The sequence below is a fragment of the Emydura macquarii genome, unplaced genomic scaffold (genome assembly GCF_026122565.2).
Source record: "Emydura macquarii macquarii isolate MOO-44397 ecotype Brisbane River unplaced genomic scaffold, CSIRO-AGI_Emac_v2 contig_2897, whole genome shotgun sequence".
Taxonomy (NCBI): domain Eukaryota; kingdom Metazoa; phylum Chordata; order Testudines; family Chelidae; genus Emydura; species Emydura macquarii.
The window spans coordinates 10,469,757-10,490,548 of NW_027133034.1; the positions used below are offsets into that span (position 1 = coordinate 10,469,757).

Below are 20,792 nucleotides of genomic sequence, written 5' to 3' on the forward strand. Positions count from 1 at the left end.
CTTTGCTACAGAAATATTCAAGTAAATTACCACAACACTTTTCATGGTTGTGCTTGTTCTATTCGTCAGCCTAACACCACAGATTTGCTTACCTCCAATTTTTGTTGCCATACTTACTTATAGTAACAAATATCTGTCCCAACACGAGTCCACCATGGCCTGGAATTTAATGCCTCCTGAACAGAATACATGAGAGGCTGCATACCTTTAAGAAAAATGCATTAAGTTTTTATCTTAACATCATGGAATACAGTTTGTATAGATAAACAATGGATCACATTTGAACACAATCTCATGTGAGCTCACTATATTCATTTCACTTTTTAATCAAAGTGAAATCTACAAAGTCCATTATAAAGACTGAATGTCATGTCTTACCATCTAACAGCCAAGAGACATATGAAATGAAAAATGACTCAAGATGAGAAAAGTACAAATGAAACATCAGGTCAAAAAAGACCAAATGTAAGTTAAAAATAATGCAGTGGCTTGAATGGACTGTAAACAGTAAGATCCTGGATTTAATCGCATCTAACCCACTGTCACTATAAAATATCAATGGAAGTCTCAATCTTCTTGTACCTCAGTCCACCAACCTGAAAAACTGGATAACCACCACAATACCAATAAAAACAGATGCTGCCTAATAAGCAGAGCTTTTCAGGTAAATTAGAAAAATGTTTCTTTGCCAAATAGTACTACAGTCAAGCCTGTTAGCAAACCTTTAGTGTGTAATAGCACGGTCTAGATTAGACAGAGCAATTAATATGTAACATGTTAGTGTGCTTTAAAAATCACAACCCCATAGTGTGCACTACCACATACTATGCAGACAAGCTTTCAGTCAGTTTTGAGTATCCAGCAACTTCATAAAAATCAAAGCTTGCTAACGGATAGTTAGGAATCAGACAATAGGGCTAACTTTGTTTGAGTACATTATTTGTTAAAAACAGTTCACTTAGCTCTAACAGGAATTTTACACATTTCATATCAGTGTTTCAAGGGAAAGTATTATGACTTTTGAGTTGCATACGTAGTTTAGAAGAAATCTGAACAAGAAGTCTGTGTGGACAGCACATCTCAAAAAACCACTATAGGATACTTATCCATTCTTACTTCAAGTGATTCTCCACACAGATTCCACTCTTGGTGATTATTATTTGCCTAGTTTTATGGAAGTGAGAGGCTTTCTACTTGAATTGTAACTGTAGAACAACCCTCCCCAAACTAGCATCTGACCTGGAAGCTCCTACCAAGGAACAGCAAGTGGTAAATATGTAGGCTCAAGCTCTACGTTGATGTTCTACCCATTTCTGATCCGGGGATATTAACTAAGCAGGCCACAAAGGCTGTCTGAGCTCTAATATGTCCAGATGGATCTTTCATAGCCAGATTGTAACAAGTCCTGATTACGACCAAGGCCCACTTAAGTCTCTGGGATGATATGTGTTGTCCCTTAACACTTTCAAACGTCATAAAGAGTCCAAGGGTGTACCTGACTGTCTTGGTTCTATCTAAAAATGACAACGTTCTCACGACATCTAACAAAGTTTTATTTCACCTGGGGTTGGAACACGGGTTAGGGAAGAAAACTGGGAGGTGAACTGACTGACAATCTCCTGTAACTGACATGACCCACTCCTACTCTTTGTTCCTGAACTCCTGGCTTCAACGTTCGCTTGATTTGGACTATGCCTCCTGACCTAGCCTCTAAAACCTGAACTGGACTCTGGCCTGGAACCTATGAACTCCTCTGCTACTCTCAGCCTCAGGTTTGATCCAGCTCTGTCCCTTGGTCCTGACTGCTCTCGTTAGGATCCTGACAGTGGGAAAATAAGGTAGCCCTGTTAGAAATTTCACCACTGTGGGATGTGAGAAGACAATGCGGTTTTGTAAAGAGGGAGGATTTGCAGAGATCACTGCCAGGCATACTTTTATCAGGCTTAGAGATAGACCCACTTATTTCAGGGAAAGTAAATTTGAATTGGAGCTGTCACTAGAGAAAGCTGTTGAACTTCCTAAATATAAAAAGCCAAAGGGAAGAAATGTTTCTGTCAGCCTTGTGGAAGGTTTTCTGCTTTGGAGCAAGATGTCTTGAACAGCAGCAGATTAGCTTTTTTCTGAAGACACTGTACAGGCAGCATCCAACCTATGATCAGGTGCAAGGATATCATATGGTCTGGGTGCAGGATCTGGCCTTATTCTAATAACCCAGGTTGGGCAGAACCAGCAAGTTTAAGGAGTTTCTGTACTGAAATTCTCTAGGTCTCAGTACTAAAATGGCAAAGCCCATGCTATCCTGTCTCCAACAGCATGCAGTACCAGATGCTTCAGAAAATGTAACAGATGGGGTGTCCCTCACACTAGGACTCATCCTAACCTCTATTAGAGATTGGCTCAAACTTCAAGCAGCAGTTTTAATATTCCTTCCAAAATTTTTGATTGAAGAGGGATTAGACATTTATATGGATAACAAGACTATCTGGAGTTATTGCTAAATTTTTGGCCTCCACAACATCTTGTGGCAATAAGTTCGCCAGTTTAAATATGTGCTCTGTGAAAAAGTATTACCCTACAATGGTTACAGCTGTTCAGCGGACACCTGAATTTTTCTTGTTGGTTTATAAATCACAATGGAGCCTTCTGTTTCTGCCTAGCTGCACAGGAATGCAGAGGAACACTATTCAACTTCCAATTTGACTGTCCAGATAAATGAGGGGGATAACTTGATGCTTAGTTGGAGTCTTGGGCCCATGGCTGGGCTTCAGGCTCTTCCCATTGACCTTTACATTCTGCTTTGATCCATTTCACAAGCAGGCTTTTTTGGTATGCAAGTGTTTTGAGTGAAAGCATTTTTCAGCATCGACTATACTATTCCTGACATTCAGTACTGGAATGCCAACTAAGTCTCAAGAGCTTCCTCTACCAGAAAGAGTCTGAGGCAATCTTTCTGCTCCTTTTAAGTTCTGGCAGAGACGGCAAGATAGTTGGAACATCTATCTGGGTTTGATCTTTCACCCAAGACATTGAGCACAGGTATCTGTGACCAACATTGTGGCATCTCAAGAACCACAGCACCTGAAATCTGCCTTAATAGCTGCCACAGAGGTTCACAGACCCAGCTACTGGTAGAGAGGCACAGCAGAGTTGAAAAACATAAGAAAGTAATCCCTATAAATTAACCCTGAATGCTCACAATGACACTGGTGAAAAAACAAATCTCTAAAAAAACTAAACTAACCAGGAAAATGCTCAAAAGGGCAAAAAAGAAAGACTGATGAAGTAAGTGTTCTAAGGCCACTGATCCTTTCATCAATGGAAGAGAAGAACTGTATTTGGACATGCTCCCTTTCGCACTCTTAGAAGTCAAAATGTAGCTTGGAGGGGTGTGTGCCCACACCCAACAGATACTACTAGGTAGAAATTTCAGATGTCACATCTGCAGCGCAAACACTTCCAAAATGGTGATGTAAACAAACATTTTTCAAAAGAGAACTTGAGGTTTTTCCACTTAAATCTTCAGCTCCTGCTGATCTCTTACATGGATTTACTGATCACATTTAATCTCTCAGGAATATGACATTTTCCCTCACATGTAAAGCCCCAAACTCCAGGAGACAGTTGTTTGACAATGTTTGCACTTATTTTCATTTACTAAACATTCACACATTTTCAGGGAGGGTCTTAATGGCTTCTAGTTTTCATCCTATTGGCACCCAAGCAGAACAACTCAGCTTGTCTTTTCCAGCACCTTATGATAATAGCTGTACCACAATTTTAATAGAAACCAGAAACAGCATTTTTATACTTCAGCTTTACTCAAAAAACATAATACTTCCTTGGTTTTCCATTTTAAATACTCACACGGGGACATTTTTAATCGCTTATTTTATAGTTTTCTAATGACAGACATGAAATATTATGAGTTTAATTTGTAATAAAGATATGAATAAAATAGTGATCCTGACTAGTCCAGTGGTTCTCTCTACATGCTAGATTTCCATCTCTTTTGAAAAGAAGTCTTACCATAATTAAACTGACTGTTCGACTTTTCACAGTTGATGATGTTAAACCGGTAACCAATGCCTGTCCGCATTCCACTGACTTCAAAATAAAACCATTGGTGATAGTGATTGCTGTTTATATCTGAGTTCAGAATGAGATCATACTCGTTTCTGAAGATTAACAAAGAGAAATAAGTCTTCTTAAAATAAGAAATTTGCAGTATATATGCGAAATAAAAACTGAAAGATAGCTTACTTTCTAATCTGAATAACTTTGCGCAGATTTCCAGACTCAAATTTGGAGTTGAACTTCAAAATCTCCCCCTCTTCTGGCACTGAATAACTTTAAGAGAAAGGAAAAAAAGACAATTATAAAGCAAATGAAATAGATCTTTGGAACTCATTTGTTAATTCAGATTTTGGATTGGAAACCTGTTCAAAATAAATACATTCAGGATCACAGCAAAAAGTGGTACAGTATTGCTTTGATTAGGACTACAGACTTTACCACAAACATCACATCTACTATACTTTGTCTTAAATCTGACTAGTTTCTTTGAAGAAAGCAAAACTGGCTATCATCAAATAGAAGATTGTTTTATAACAAATATCCTACCTGGGATTATCAAGGTCATACATGACTCTGTCTATAATATCATTCTGATGAATCAGTCTTTCGATATCTTGGGATATTTTTGTCCTGTAGTAAAAAGAGAATCCTTACTTAAAGTACATTCTAATGACATTTTAATTAGAAATGGTACATACCAATGTATGTCTCCAACCAAAGCGATGACACAAAACATGCAAATACAGTGCCTGATTTTCGGTGAGGCCTCAATGTCATCCCCCGTTGTGCAGTGTGCAAGCGCCTGCATACACAGCTGATCAGTTCCAACACTTACATATGCAGGCGGTTGACTCTTCACGTACAAAAACCACTGGGGTTTAACTTTTATGAAATAATTTACTTTTATAATTATAGCAGAAGCTCAAATTATGTGATGATCTATATTATTTGGTATTAATGCTTAAATCTATGTGACATTTGAAAATGATTCAGTTATACTAGTAATTTATACACATCCTTCTGTAACTAAAATTGAAAGAAGTCTTAAGGGGTAGGCTGTGGAGTGAGTGGGTTGGTGCATTATTAGCCTTTCACATCTGGAGAGCTATGTTCATCTACTGAATGGGTGACAAATGAGAATGAGTTTGGTAGTCTCTGACAAATGCCTGGTGGACTTTTTATCCATATCATAAAACCACTGCATAATTGGCCGTATCTGTAGAGAAGAGGCCCTGGACTGCAAAAGCAAGTGTGTGTATATTGACAGAGCTGTGTGGGAAAACTTGCACAGTGCCTGCAATAAAAACAGAAGGAAACTGATGAACACTGGAGGGTATTGTAGTGCAGTCTGAAAGTGGGCTCAGGCTGACAATTATCTGCACTTAAAATAAATGTGGGAAGGAGAAAGGACATTTCTTGTTAACCCAAGACAGTCTAACTACAAGAGTAACCAATTTTAAAGAAATCACAAACCCAACAAGTACCAAGTTATCAAGGTAGCAGGAAAGATGGTCTAGTATATAGACAGCTGGGACCTGGCTTCAATTCCTGGCACAGCCACCAACTTCCTACATGACCCAGACAAGTCACTTTATCTACCCTATGCCTCAGTTCCCCATCTATATAATGGGAATAATATTTCCATACCTCACCAGGGTGTTGTCAAGATAAAATTAATTAATGATGTAATGTATACAGATACCCCAGTGACAAGAACTATATAAATTAAAATGATAGTGGGAATGAAAATGAATTGGGGAAAAACACAAAACGGAAAAACCACAAAAGATGATAAAGGTGAAACATATTGAACATTTTTAACCAGCTGGTTGTTATGGGGCTGGACAGAAGCTAGCTGAAGATATTTATGTTTAAAAACAAAGGAAAAACTGGAAAAGCAAAAATGAAGATTACTTACCTGCAATTCTTGTTCTCGAACAGCAGCAATTATAATAGATTCACACTCCTGGATTTTGGTCTCAGGCACAAATTTAGACACTAACAAGCAAAAGAATTTAGAACTTGGGGATACTAATGAGCCTGGTGACTCATGGATCTTGAGTGATCGTCCCAGCTTCCAAATACCTGATCCTTAAAAAGCCCTAAAAACGTATAGTAAGAACATAATCCTCAAATCTCAAGGAAAGGAGTAAAAATGTGGGTGTATATCAGTCATTAACTTCAGCAAACTTGAATTACAAGTAAGAAATTACGTTCTTCTCTGAAGGTGAGTTACGAGAAGATCCACAATGAAATTAAAAAGCTCAAACGTTGTTTTCCCAACAAAATTAATTTAGCCAATCCCCAAACAGATGTGCTTCACAATTCTTCCCCAATTAAAAAAAACAAGAAACAGTCCATGAAAACCAGGCTGATAATGGGTTACTTGCCCCTTTCTTCCTAGAGAGACCAACAGCATTGCCACGTCCCACCAAAACCAGGCTCTCCCTTTTTTCTGAGGAAAGGGAGCTATTTATATACCCAGTCCTACTGACAGCAGGCCTTGTTAAGCCCCCTGGAGAATAGCCCCAGCTGCCCTGCTCTGGTGAGTGAATGGGTGTGCGTGAGACACACATCCACACACACAAACTAACCAAAGCTCACAATCCCAGTTTAACCCCTTTGTTTTGAGCAGAGAGAATAGAGTTTTAGCCTACTCTGCTCTTGGAATTCCAGTCTTGGGTCCTGAACACAGACAGCATCTCCAGGTTTGTTCCTCAAACTTCCAAGCTTCACCAAGCTACTTCCTGTCACCCAGCAGTCCCATCTCCTATCCTACAGTTATGTCTTTACTACAAAACCCTGGAAACAGGTAGTGCTTTCCCTGGCGGCTTACTTTACACTAGGAGTAAAATTTTCAAAAATACTTTAGTCCCCACAGAAAATCAGCAGACCTTAACTCCCAAGTCACTATGGTAGTTTTGTAAATTTTGACCTAGTCTTTAGCCATACTCATTTTCTATTTGTTTTTGCAAAGTTTGGATTCCTGGAGGACCTTTCAATAGGTTTTCTTACAATAAATCCATCACATTGTGGTAACGTGATCAACTGAGTTATCTGCAACCACTGAACTCTTAGGATGCGGTCTCATAAAATGAAGGCAATATAGGTTTCTGAATCAAGTACAGAAGGATTCACAAGAATTCCAGTTGTTCCACAAGACAGAACTTTCAGACTGTACAAATAAAGGTATTGGGTTGTGGGGGTGTTAAGTAAAACAAACTAACAAAATTCTGAGACTAACCTCAAGTTTACACACACCAGCTCTAGACATAAAAGCAAATAAAACTTTTCCCATTTAGAAGGTGAATGTACATCTTGGTGCCTTAATTCATACATAAAGTAAGCACTGGAACCAAGATGCCAATTTTATCTCTAATGTAAAGATTTCTCTTAGCATAAGATTACCCAATAACATTCTTAGGAGAGTGTAAAATGCTTCAGATCTATAAAGGAATGTAAAAACGGGATGTTGAAACTGGCCATTCACTGATTTACATAATTGGGAGCTAAGCTCTTCTTTCTCGAAGAAGGAAGAAAAAGAAAAAAAAATTGAAACTATGCAAGTTCAGTTTTGTTTTGTTTTTTTATTATTATTAACAAGTTCTAAATTCTTCTGTTTGATAACACGCTCCCTAATCAAAGCTGAAATCCACAAATGTTAATCTTTTATAATTCACTGCTTAACTTTGGAAATCAATTTTCACTGCTTACACCTTCAACTTATTCTCACATTATTTCTCACAACTTATTTTCACGGCAGTATCTCTCATTTCAGAAACATTTTCAGTAGCTTAACATTCAGATAGCCTTAATTACAGAAAGTTACACCAAAAACTTCTTTCACAAAGAACTTCAGATCCTACCTTCATTTACCACTTTGTATTGGTTAATAGCTTGTCACTTGCCTTTGAAGCATTTTCAAAGAAAATTATTCTAGAGACAAGACTATAAACAAAGATGATGATTTTATACATTAAACATGAATTTCTCGTTTGTATTATTCTTGCAACAATTGCTCTTCCAAAGACATGTGTCAACTCACCTCTGCACACCATAAGGTCGTTCTAGGATAGGTTCCTTAAATGGAGGGGGAATGTGCCCAAAATAATCTGGGTAAGCCACTTCTGAATATTCAGGGACAGAAGTTGTGTTTTTCACAATCTCTATATAAAGATCAGGGTCATGGAGCAACAACGTATCAGGCACATCAAGCATCACTTGTTCCCCTGACGAATGCGAGCTGGAATCATCCTCTTCCTCAGAATCAACACCGGTAAAGCACAGCTTCCCCAGCTGGGCAGACCGTCCCTCAAACAGAACACTTCCGCAAGATGAAACATGCTGGCAAGGTTTATTACAAGTAAGTGAGGTCAGGCGAGTTTTGCTTTCTTTCTTCACTACGCACCCTGTATTGTAATACTGTTCTTTTTGTGAAGTATTCTGCAAAGTGATTCTGTCCAAGCCTTTCACTATTTCATAGCTTAGGCACTGGCATGATGAAAGCAGTTTCTTTTGATCACTTTGCTGCTGTAAGCCATTGTCTTTGTTGTGATCTTTCTTTGGCAGATCCAAAAAGGCTGGCCTTTTATTACACTCCTCCGTTTGTACACGATTGCTCTCTTTCATAGCATTTCCCTTGACTGAATGATTTGCTTCTACAGGCTGCTCCTCTCCTGCTGTAGGAACAACAATAGGCCCAGCTAGATTTGCATCAGATGCAAATGGCTTTGGTTCCTTGGAGACTAAGTCATGGTCCTTTACAAAGAAAGATCATGATTAGGAAACAATTTTTCACATTTTAAAAGTCGCTTTGTATTAGCTTATAAAAAGGACGCTTTTCCCCCCTTCCATGACTTTTAGTGGCAATAAAACAAGTGTATTTTGGATAAGGTATTCAGGATAAACGTAATTCTAAAACGTTTGTCATCTTTGTAAAGGTTAATCTTTTCCAAATGAAAAATGACAAACCATCACCTAAATCAGTGGTTCCCAACCTTTTTGACTCGAGGGCCAGATATAATTTTTATAACCCTGAAGGGACACCAGTCTCTGCCAGCAGCCTCCCCACCCATCCTGTAGTCCCGTGCGCTCCACCTGGGTCTCTAGGCGGTGGCTCCTTCTGCAGCCAGGGGGACGGGAGATCAGTGCTCTCCTCCCTCTGGCTTCAGCAGAGATCCCAGCACCTATGGACCCAGGCAGAGCACTTTGCCTTGCTCCCTGCTATAGCCAGGAGTCGGGGAGCACTGATCTCCCATCCCCTTGGCTGCAGCAAGAAGCCTGCACTCATCTTTTAACCCTGCGGAAACGCATTCCGCCTGGGTCCTTAGGCAGCAGCTCCCTTCTGCAGCCAGCAGGAGGGGAGCTGCGGGCCACCTTGAAAGCCCTGGCACGCCACAGGTTGGGAACAGCTGACCTAAATGAAGCAATTCTTCAATGACATCCTAAAACTTTCAAGTATTTTGTTTTTAAACGTGCCATTAAATTAAAAAGGTGTGCAGCATTTAATCACATAGCAGATATGTGATATTGCTGATGTAAGGACAAGAAAGGTTCATCGACATCTTTGTCCTCTCATTAAAACAAACACTTTCCACTTGATCAATTTTTACCCATTTGCTTTCCAGTGTTTACAATATTCAGATTTTAAACAAAAAAAAAAATCTATTTTCTTCGAGTTTTGATCGTTTCCTAGTCCGTTTCCTCTCACAGGTTTAGCAGCGTCCTGCTGTCTGAAGTGTAGACAATAGTAATAGTTCTTGTATGATGCTTTTCATCTTTAGGTCACAAAATGCATTACAAAAGGTGGGCAATCATGATTATCCCTATTTTAAAGATGGGAACAACGAGGCACAGAGATCAAGTAATTTGCCCAAGGTCACGCAGAAAGCCAACAGCAGAGCCAGAAAGAACACAGGTCCTTCCTTGTCTGCCAATCCAACAGGAAGGAGCACCATTTCCCCTCTTCATTCAGTCAAAGTCACTGAGGAAACAGTTTATACACCTTCCTCAAAACCCAAGAAGCACTTTTGCCATAAGAAATCAGACAAAAATAGCTATGCAAAGTCATCTTACGGCAGAAAGACATTCACTGTTTCAAACATAAGTTTCTCATTTCATCAGATTAGTGCACACAAACAGTAGGAAAGTGCTGTGCTATTCATAGATTCCAAAGCCAGAAGGGAACACTGTGATCGTAAAGTCTAACCACCTGTATAACACAGGCCATAGAACTTCTCCCAAACAAGTCCTGCTAGAACCGGAGCATAGTTTTTTAGGGAAAAAAGTTCAAGCTTGATTTAGAAGTTGCCAGTGATGGAGAATCCACCACACCTCTTGGTTAATTGTTCCAATGATTAATTAGAACAGTTACTGGTAAAACTTTACACCTTATTTCCAGTCCAAAATGGTTCCAGCCACGGGATCTTATTATACTTTTGTCTGCTAGACTGAAGATCCCATCATCAAATATTTGTCCCCTATGTAGATACTGATAGACTGATCAAGTCATCCCTTAACCTTCTCTTGGTTAAAACTAAATAGATTGAGCTCCTCGAGTCTATCACTAGATAGATCTATCATGTTTTCCAATCCCATCACCATTCTCCTGGTTCTTCTCTGAATCCTCTCCAATTTAGCAACATCCTTCTTGAATTGTGAGCACCTGAACTGGACACAGTGTTCCAGCAGTGCTCATACCAGTGCCACATACAAAGTTAATATAACCTTTCTACTCCTACTCAAGCTTCCCCTGTTCATGCCTCTATGGATCACAGTAGCCGTTTTGGCCACAGCATTGCACTCAGCTCATTTTCAGCTGATTATCCACTAGGATTCTCAAGTCTTTTTCAGAGTGAGTGCTTCTCAGCATACAGTTCCCCATCCCATAAATAAGGCCTATATTCTTTGTTCCTTACATTTGGCCACATTGAAATGCACATTGTTTGCTTCCATATAGCTTAACAAACAATCCAGATTGCTCTGTACTGTATCCCGTCCTCTTCAATATTTACCACTCCCCCAATTTCTGTCAGCTGCAAACTTTCAGTGTTGATATTATATTTTTAACAGACCAACGTTATACCAGTTTAGAAATATCAAAGTTATTATTTTTTTTCAACACAGTAAATTCTGATTATTTAGTCAATTACAGCAAGATAGACACTGATTTATTATCTTAAACCAAAACTAATATTGCTAGTGTCACTAGGAAAGCTGAAAAAATTATTGTGATTAGTGACTACCTCAGTAACATAATTAAGATGCAGGTATACTGTGAAAAATGACTTAAAAGGATATTCTGGAGTTCACAGTTACTCCATATCAACTTTGATGAGTTTACAAATAAAAATTTGTTGCTGATTATACAAATAGCTGATATTACAATAATAAAAGTTGTTAGCAGATCACAAAATTACACACAAATGAAATGCTTGAAGTACTGTTCTGCTCTGAAAAGTGACCATACAAAAAAGGGACAACCTCGTACATTACAGATCTGCTGCTGTTTCAGAGTCCTCTTTACAGTTGTGCCAAAAAAAAGTTTACACTGTTTTTTCTTAGTAGCACAGCACAGCCACCACAGCTAGGAGAAAGGCACCAATATCCCATTCCTATTTAGGTAACAAAATAATTGCTTACTAATATTTCAAATCAGTTAAAACTATGCAAAACCACCGGAGGTGATGGGTTTACAGAGGTGATGTGAAAAATTACACGATTTCGAAACCATAGTTAAACATGGCATCTAGTTTAGCCTGCAGATTTCTTCTTTTTATTAATAATAATAATATATGTGCTGAACAAAAGGAGGAAAACTCAACCTGTGCTCTGAATCAAGTTGACTTCAAAGGTCAGAAAGTTAGAAAAAAATCACATTTTTATTTGTAAACTAAGTAAGTTTGTTCTGGAAGTTACTGAAACGCAAATATGGACTCCCAATGATGCCATTTTTACAGTTTTGTTTCAGAACAGATGTACAGTTTACCATGTGCTAAAGTCATTTTAATTTAGTGTCATGACCACCATTTAATACTACCTGCTAAATCAATTGATTACTTGGAGCCTAAAGTCAATAGGGGCTTTTGTGACCATTGCCATTTAAGCACAGCAATCACCACCATCCTAGCACTAAAAGCCAGTATTCCTTGTTATTTAAAGAATATATAGTAATTTACAGTCAAATATTGTGTTCATTACCAAGCATATCCTGTTTTCACATGCTCATAGCACTCCATATGTGGACTCCATCTACAATGTGATTTTCTTTTACTTTTCTCCCCTACCTCCAATCCAAGTGTGAGGAAAACACCACGGGCCTTTTTTTAATTACAAACACAGACATCAGGGGTAGTTACGCTTCCTATAAAATTATTCCCACACAATAACTTGAAACAACTTAACTTTGCTATTTGGCATATAAGGAAGATGTATCCCATTGAGGACTATGATCAAGTTTGTAAAGATGGATTGAAGTTAACAGAGGTATGAACAGTTAAAATTGAGTATTCAACATATGTAGTACAACAATTCATTACATCGAACATGCTTTACCTGAAAGTTATCTGCAAGTTCTGGGAAAAATTGTTCATACATTTTTAGTTCTTCTATGGGTCGTCCCAATTCTTGCCTTAGTTTCAGTTTGTTAATATCAGTCTCAATATCATCGTTCTGCAAGAACAGAAAAAAATAACTACACAAATATTATAAATGCACTTCTCAACTAATTACAAAAAGAGCTTCAATCTAAAAATTACAGTAGAACCTCAGAGTTATGAACACCAGAGTTAAGAACTGATCAGTCAACCACACACCTCATTTGGAACCGGAAGTAGGCAATCTGGCAGCAGCAGAGATTAAAAAACAAATACTGTACAGTACAATACTGTGTTAAATGTAAACTTCTAAAAAATACAGGGAAAGTTTAAAAAAGGTAAGATAAGGAAACTGTTTCTGTGCTTGTTTCATTTAAGCACATTTAAATTAAGATGGTTAAAAGCAGCACCCTTCTTCAGCATAGTGAAGTTTCAAAGCTGTCCATATTCTGTTGTAAACTTTGAAAGTACAGCCATAGTCTTTTGTTCAGTTACAAAGCCTCCATTCCTGAGGTGTCCGTAACTCTGAGATTCTACTGTATATAGTTAGGCACTGCTAACACTTTACATTAGACAGATACTGGCATACCAATCTGATCCGTCTGCAGAAAACCTTGTTCATGCACGTATCACCACATGTATGTCACAAATTTTCCTGTCTGTATGCAAACGTATTATGCACAGATCTTGTATAATATCTGCGTGTAATATATTTCTCAGATGAAGTCATCCAAGATGAGTACAGCGCTATGTGGGCTGCAGATTGGGATATAGACTGTGAAGGGGGAACTAATGAGTTGACTGTGGATGGGATATAAAATCATTTAACTGTTTACTCCATTGCTTTAACAACTTGCATAGCATGGCATACAGCCTACTTTAAAACAAAACAAAAACAACCTCAACACACTAATTTCAAAGCTAAGTAGGGTTTTGATGTACAAAATTTCCCAGCTTTAATAAGCATGTTTCAAATCACATGGACACTATCAGTATTGATGCATGTTATACCCCTCATGCAGAGCCTGGATACCACACATGCCCTTCCCTCTCCACCATCCCACTTCTTGCAGGTTTTCAGGGCCAGTACATTTCTCCTGCACATTCCACTGTATTGCCCCACTTCAACCTAATGTAGCCCAGATTGCTCTCATGCTTCAATCCTACTGCTCCCTCTTTCCACTACATAACACCCTGCACCCAACCACAAATGTACTTTCCTACAACATTTGGCTTTTGAACACTGATGATCTGTTTATCAGTATCCAGTGGTGGACAGTAGAGACACATGGAAAGGGAGCAGAGGTGGTACAGGGCATGTTGGGTAGAGGGGCTGTGGGAGGAAGGACTCTGGGTGGGATGACAGAGCAGCAGGATTGCATGAGAGGTACAGGGGAAAGCCTAAAGAAGGGTCATGTGGAGGAAAATAGGGCTTGATACTGGAAGGAGAGGAACTTCACTTGGACGAAAAGCATGCATGTTTTATTTGAAAAAGTCCAAATGAGGCCCATGGCCAAGTTACTATCTGCAAGTGTATGATGCAGATGTACAGTTCACAGGGATTGGGGCTGTTTTAGAGAGGAACGCAAAAAGTGTAGAAGATGGGGCAATACTTCAGAGGGAACATTTTAAATGTTTCTGCTACAAAACAGTAATTTTAGTAAAAAACGGCATGTAAATTCAGTTGTCCTCCAAAGAGTCAGTGTGCCAACATCTGGACATATGAAATCACTGGCATGGGGAAAAAAAGACATTTTAGATCTGCCTTATGTACAAATCTTGATGCATCCTCAAATATAGAAGATGTTTTTTTCCCCAAGAGGACATAAGAGAGTTAGGCGCTCAAGTTCCATCCACTTTCAATGGACTTTCTCCACCCATCTTGATTGCTCATTTCCATTACGCCCCTTTGGAAATCCTAGATGGAATCACTACTGACATCTCCTTAATACGTGAACATATAGTTATGTGCACAAGTAACGAAAAATGTATTAATGATATAAATCTGATCGCTTTGATTGGGTCTAGTGCTAACCTTAAAGTGTTGATCCTTGTCATCTTCATTTTCAATCTCACTTTCTGTTTCTATGTCATCATTGTCATCACTTTCATCTACTACGTCATCCACTGTGATATAAAATGCTCTATAAGTAAGGCAGATGTAGGCTTTCTACAACATGTACATCCCAGAAAAAAAAATGTAATGTGTGAAACTTTTTCATTCACCAAGTGAAATCTGTCAATACCACACAAATTAAACTTCTGTGAAACCACATGAACTCTAAACATTACTACCAGTTTTATCAGAGACGAAATGCTCAGCTGGCAATACTGTGGAACCATCTATTAAATTTCTGTTCAGTAAGAAAATTTAAACTGTTTTTCCCTTTTAAAAAAATATTCACATAGAAAATATTCAGCATGTGCACTGTAGACATTATGGATCAACTCCTCAGGACTGGGCCTTCCCTGCTGGGCATACTTGTGGGGGCGGGGAGAAGGGAAGAGAGAAATTTCATTCCACCATCTTCCCCAAACATAGGACTGGTGTAGTTCAGTTGCCTTCCTGGATGCTTTGCACTGCTAGATTTGGGACTGGATCCGATTCCACTAATATGAAAGGACTTAAAGTTTTTAATTTATTTCAATGGAAAAGAAGCTAAGCTGGGCAAGGGGTTCTCAACCTAGAGTCATGACCTCACCAGCTTATTTTAGTGGGGTCGCAGGCTGTTAGCCCCCATGCGTGCCAGGGCTCTGGCTGTCAGCAATGCATATAGCTGACAACCCAAGCCCTTCAGAGCTGGGTGGCCATAGAGCCATTGGACGGGTGCCCAGCTCTGAAAGCAGCGCTGCCCCCAGCAGCAGCACAGAAGAAAGAATGGCATGGCATGGAGAGGGTGTCACTTGAGGAGGAGTGGGGGGGGCCACCGCAGCCTGAAATATTTTCAAAGGGATCCCAGCAAAAATAGTTTGAGAACTCCTAGGTAAGCACATGAAGCTGTTTGCATGATATGATTCAGGGACACAGAGCTAATTTCACTGCTGGTATGAGTGGGCATACTCCAGTGGCTTCAATGAATATGTACTTGGTTACACTATTGGTGAATTTGGTCTATTATGGATCATAAAAATACTTTAAAAACTAAAATGGATTTGTGCAGGAAATTTTGCAGATTGTTAAAAGATCATGTTGGCACTCATTCTGTTAATGGGTTCCTTAATACACCCAATATTACTACTTATTTGGACATTTGGACAAAAGTAATTTATTTTTGCTGCATTTGTCGTTCTTACCATATTTGATCACATTAGTTTTTACTTTTAAAAGAGTCAAGAGAAAAATACAGTGTTACAGCTATTTTGTACATCTTTTAAGCTTCTTGTTCTCATTTTTTCTGTCTCTAAAATTTTCCTTTGTTTTAAAGATTAGGCAGTAATAGTAAAAAGAAAAGAAGCAGTAATTGTTGATTTTGTACTTTTACTGAATAGGAAGTTTCTACATTAGCCTTGCAGGTAACACAAAATGTTCTATTTGAGCAGAAACTGGATTTCATGGGAGTCTGTCCATTACCTTTTAAACCTATTCCCAATTCAGGAGACAAAAATATAACCAGAGACTCCTGGGGGTTAAGTACAGTCCTAAATAAGCCCAACAGAGATCCAACTCTCATACAGTAGACACATTTTATTTCAAAGGCTCTCTCATGGACAATCCTTTCCTGTTTCCAACTGTAAAAATCATTTCCACCCACTAATGTTGGAATAACTTCCCAGCAGCAACAGTAGCAATTTCTTACAAGGAAAAGCAATATTAAGAAAGTATTTAATCATTTTTAACTGTCTAGACAATAGCTGAAAATAATGAAGAAGAACTAGCACCATGTAACCAGATATCTTTGCCAACCACTGGAGAATGCTGGGCAGGCTACAGTTTGAGAATCTCCGGCCTAAAAGATTGAAGCAGAATATGAAGGTGACTCCACTCTAGATTCGGAGCACAAATATTCTCAATCAGATAATGTCCCTCTACTCTCGGGAAGTAAGAAATAAACAGATTTTGGGATGCAGGACATAAACTACACTACTTTTGATAAATTCATAGAATGAATATAACAGGTTAGAGAAAAGCAGACTAATTATTAGCCTCAATATAAATTTAATATTTTTAAATGAAAAGATCAGCAATATACTGTTACACAAGTGGTATTTATTTTAATGTGTTTTAAACTTAGTGGGCTTTAGTTAAAGTTCATATTTTAGTCTCTAGTTCACAACACAAAGCATTTTTAACAGCCCACAGCTACATATGTGCAGACGAAATTGTTGTCAGCTGAACTGCACATATATAGTACATGAGAGAGAATTTCACACTTCACTCCACAGACCTACCACTGAACTGAAGAAGAATCCATATTAATTCATTCTCTCCCCAGTGAGCCCAAGTTCTAGACGACTCAACCACAAACATGCATACAAGTCTGATCCATCTAGCAGAGAACAGTGTTAGATATACACAAAAGCCAACATATTACAAACTGACTGTACCTTCAGGAGGTAAACTGTATAGCTGAGCCACAGGACCGCTAATAGGGATGATTGGTAGTTGGAAATGGAAAGCACTTTTAATAGTGGGTAGTGGAAGGCGGTTTTTAGGAAAACATTTTCTCATTACTAGACTGGATGTGTTGACTAGAGGATCAAGAGTTCTCACTGCTAGGCAATCCTGTTACAAAAAAGAAAGAATAAAAACAATGGAATGCATCCCACAAACTACAGAACTGTTTTTAGAAACATACAGCATTGCATATAGAGCATACAGAACAAAGGCTAGAATATTTGAGATTACATTGCCACTGAAAAACTGCAATACAACATGAATTTAATATTAAAATAGTTATACTAAGATACTATTAAGTTTTTATGATAGCTTGAATAAATGGAATATAAAAGCAGCTTTCCCAACTCACTGACTGAAACCTGTAATCCTCCTCCAACTCTAGCAGCCTAAATTACTGCTGAGTAGTATAAAATATTTCCATCACATTGTCTCTCTCCAGCTTCAGCCAAGCCAAAGAGCGAGACCAAGCACAGAAACTAACTCTTGTGGGAGGACAGAGCACTACCGACCACACAGGACTAGCGACAATGATTGTGACACTGACACCATCTTAGCGTATGATTTCTGCATTATATCTTAGGGTGCAAATCAGAAGACACAGGGAGACCTTCAGCATTCAACTAGAAATGGAAACAACCTCTGTAGAGAGGGTCCCCACAGAGAAAGCAATAAAAACCCCTATCAATTCACTTAACTGGTGGTACATCCAGCCATGACAGCTGTAACTCAGCACAGGAAGTTTTTTAATATCCCTCCCAATAATCTGTAGTGGAGCAACGTACTAGATGTTCTACTGCATGAGAAAACATTTCTTTTGGGGTCAGGATGTCAAAACATGTAGCCATTGAAGATGTGGATTAGCTAAACATTCACAAGTTTTTTATATGCTGCTATACACTTATGTAAAAAAAAAAATACACTTTTACTATGGAGTAGTAGTTTACAATTTACAATGTAACAATTCAATAATGGAAAAGCAATTTAGCTGTTTTGCACTTTGGATCTTAGAAGCTAGAATAGTTGCCTTGTAGAACACAAATGCTGTCATGGAGTAAATAATAATAGCATACAAAAAAAATCTTCATTTGCAATCATAGCAAAAAAAGAATTGAACTCACTTGGGAAGTGTTGTAAAGAATTTTCATACCATTGGCATCAATAAATGCTTTCCTTCCCATCTTGATATTTGTAACACTTTTAATGCACTGTAAGATTCCTTTACGGATCAGCATGTGTCTGTGTCGACTATCATGACGGTGCCAATCTACATAAATTGTTAAAAGCACATGGACATATCCTCTGTCTACCGCTCTCCTGGCATTCGTTTCTTAACAAAAGAAAGTTAAGAAATTAAAGATTGCTAAAGCATATAACAACCTAGCTCTTGTTTCATTAATTATTATCAGTTGTAAATATTCCTTTTAGATCAAGTTTACAACTAGCAATTTCAGTTGTGTTCCATGTTATGGAATCATTATGGTGACAAGCACTCCAGTTATCTTTAGTATAGTTTCCATTTCCTCCACTGAAGTACGTATGGCAAGTTCCAGAAAGTAAGTTTCTACATTTTCTAGAAGTCCCCTATAACCAAGCCCCAAAGCCTGTAACTAGATCATTCTGAAACACATATTTAAGTTGGCTGAAGAAATTTTATTCTGTCAATAGTCATATTTGACCCAATTCTCTATTGTAATTGAACAGAATATGTATACAAGGATCAAATTTCAGATTGCAGATTAAGTCTCGCAATTTATTAAAACTGATGTAATCGTGACAGGCATTACTACGATAGGTATTTGGCATCAATGTTTCCTTTTTAAACTTAATTTTTCCAGGAGTTTATACATTTCTGTTAATATTTGCTCCAAGGTAACATTTGGAGGAAAAATTTGTAACTAGGCAACTTAAAATTTTTATGGCATTGGCCAACTAATAAATCAATCACATAAAAAGGTGCCTACACGTGTCTACTATATGTGTAGCTCACATATACAATGTAAGAAAGAAGTTACAGGCTTGAAATGTTTTTCTGTTGCTCATACAAAGTTATGAGCTCAAACCTCAAATTTTTCAAACATTTCAATCTCAGCTTTGACTTTGCATTTACACAGAAGTAGACCAACATCATTCTGAGATATTTCCTTCCATTGGCGTTCTCTTAGAGACGAATCCTAAAAACTACTTACTATTACACAGTTTTGAAAGCCACAGAGGCAGGCTCATCTGATCAAACCTGAGGATAGCTAGCTCAGTACAAAAGAGGGCAGAGACCTTATGCAAATGAGCTTCCAATCATGCCCCTGGAGCAGTTCTCCATAAATCCTGATCACCCCTCAATGCCGACCCAATTTACTGAAGTTCTACGACCACCATAACTTGCATACAGTCGCTGTGAGGAAAGAGGATCATGACTTCACATACGTGAAGAGTCAGTGGAGGTAGATCTGTCACCACTCTCCTCTCGTGCTCAGTTGTCACTGGAGAAGGACAGAGCTACAAGGAAGTGACCCGGGCCTACGTTAGAGCTATCACCAAAAGGACACATACTCCAAGCCCCAAGACTATTTAGTAGCAGCCTCACTATGGTAGAAACACTACATCATTTGGTGCCATCTCTGAGCACTCACTGACACACACGTCAGTCAGGATTGGGAAAAGAGAGTCGCAGACTCTGCTGTTGAGGGGCTTGGTTGAGTATCGATTAAAAAAAGGCTTCTTTCTGCACCTCAGGATCCAAGTCAGTCTCTGCTTAACTCTGTGCTGCATAACTGGATAGACAGTCACTATGCATTATACATGTGGCAATAATGAACAGAACATTTTAGAGATCCTTAAACTTAAATTCTATATTTCCTGACTTCTGTTGGTTTCAGTCAGACAATCTAGTTTTTGTATTTTAGTAAAAATAGTTTCTAGTACTCAAACACACACTTACTTGATTTTAGCAATGAAGCAAGAGTGTCTAAAGCAACCCTGTCAACATAAAAAGAAGAGAAACAAAACTAAAACTTAATCTACAACATAATAAAGCCATGCAAAAAAGTTTTACAGGTGATCGATTTCCTCAGTATCCATCCTAAATGCTATCTTGGTTGTGTTATGTTAGACAGGATTTTCTTCAAAGGATTTTGTTTTATCACATTATGCATCTCTTCTAGATTTGAGATCTAACACTAGTTAAAAGCATGAGCATAATGCTTACATAAACGTTCATAGTCTGCACAGAAAATATGCTCAATCTTAAATCACATTCATGGTACTAATAAGTGTACAGATTACAGTTGTGTCTAAAATCAATCTTTTGTTTGTAATGCAACAAGTTACATTCATAAAGAAAACCAGCTAATAATTTAACACTTCTAAAAAGATTTCATTAGTACATTCCTATCACTATATTACTAAACAAAATATATTTCAGAATAAATGTAATACGTCCATACTGAAGCCCTTGCCTCAATTTATTAAAAATATGAAACTGGAAAAACTACATACTTCTTTTAACCTCT

At 38.2% G+C, this 20,792-nt stretch overlaps 1 protein-coding gene across 5 annotated transcripts in view; it reads right to left on the bottom strand.

Annotated features, from left to right (window-relative positions):
- Positions 1-20,792, bottom strand: part of AGTPBP1 (ATP/GTP binding carboxypeptidase 1) — a 109,350-nt gene that overhangs the window by 50,268 nt on the left and 38,290 nt on the right. For all 5 annotated transcript variants that reach the window (XM_067569337.1, XM_067569335.1, XM_067569334.1 and 2 more), the window contains exons 9-18: positions 20,222-20,259; positions 18,405-18,613; positions 17,214-17,391; positions 14,704-14,795; positions 12,628-12,744; positions 8,120-8,832; positions 4,621-4,704; positions 4,261-4,347; positions 4,027-4,175; positions 118-205 (exon numbers count right to left, since the gene is read on the bottom strand). In XM_067569337.1, the coding sequence (XP_067425438.1) occupies positions 118-205; positions 4,027-4,175; positions 4,261-4,347; positions 4,621-4,704; positions 8,120-8,832; positions 12,628-12,744; positions 14,704-14,795; positions 17,214-17,391; positions 18,405-18,613; positions 20,222-20,259 (1,755 nt within the window). The remainder of the gene's footprint in view (positions 1-117; positions 206-4,026; positions 4,176-4,260; positions 4,348-4,620; positions 4,705-8,119; positions 8,833-12,627; positions 12,745-14,703; positions 14,796-17,213; positions 17,392-18,404; positions 18,614-20,221; positions 20,260-20,792) is intronic.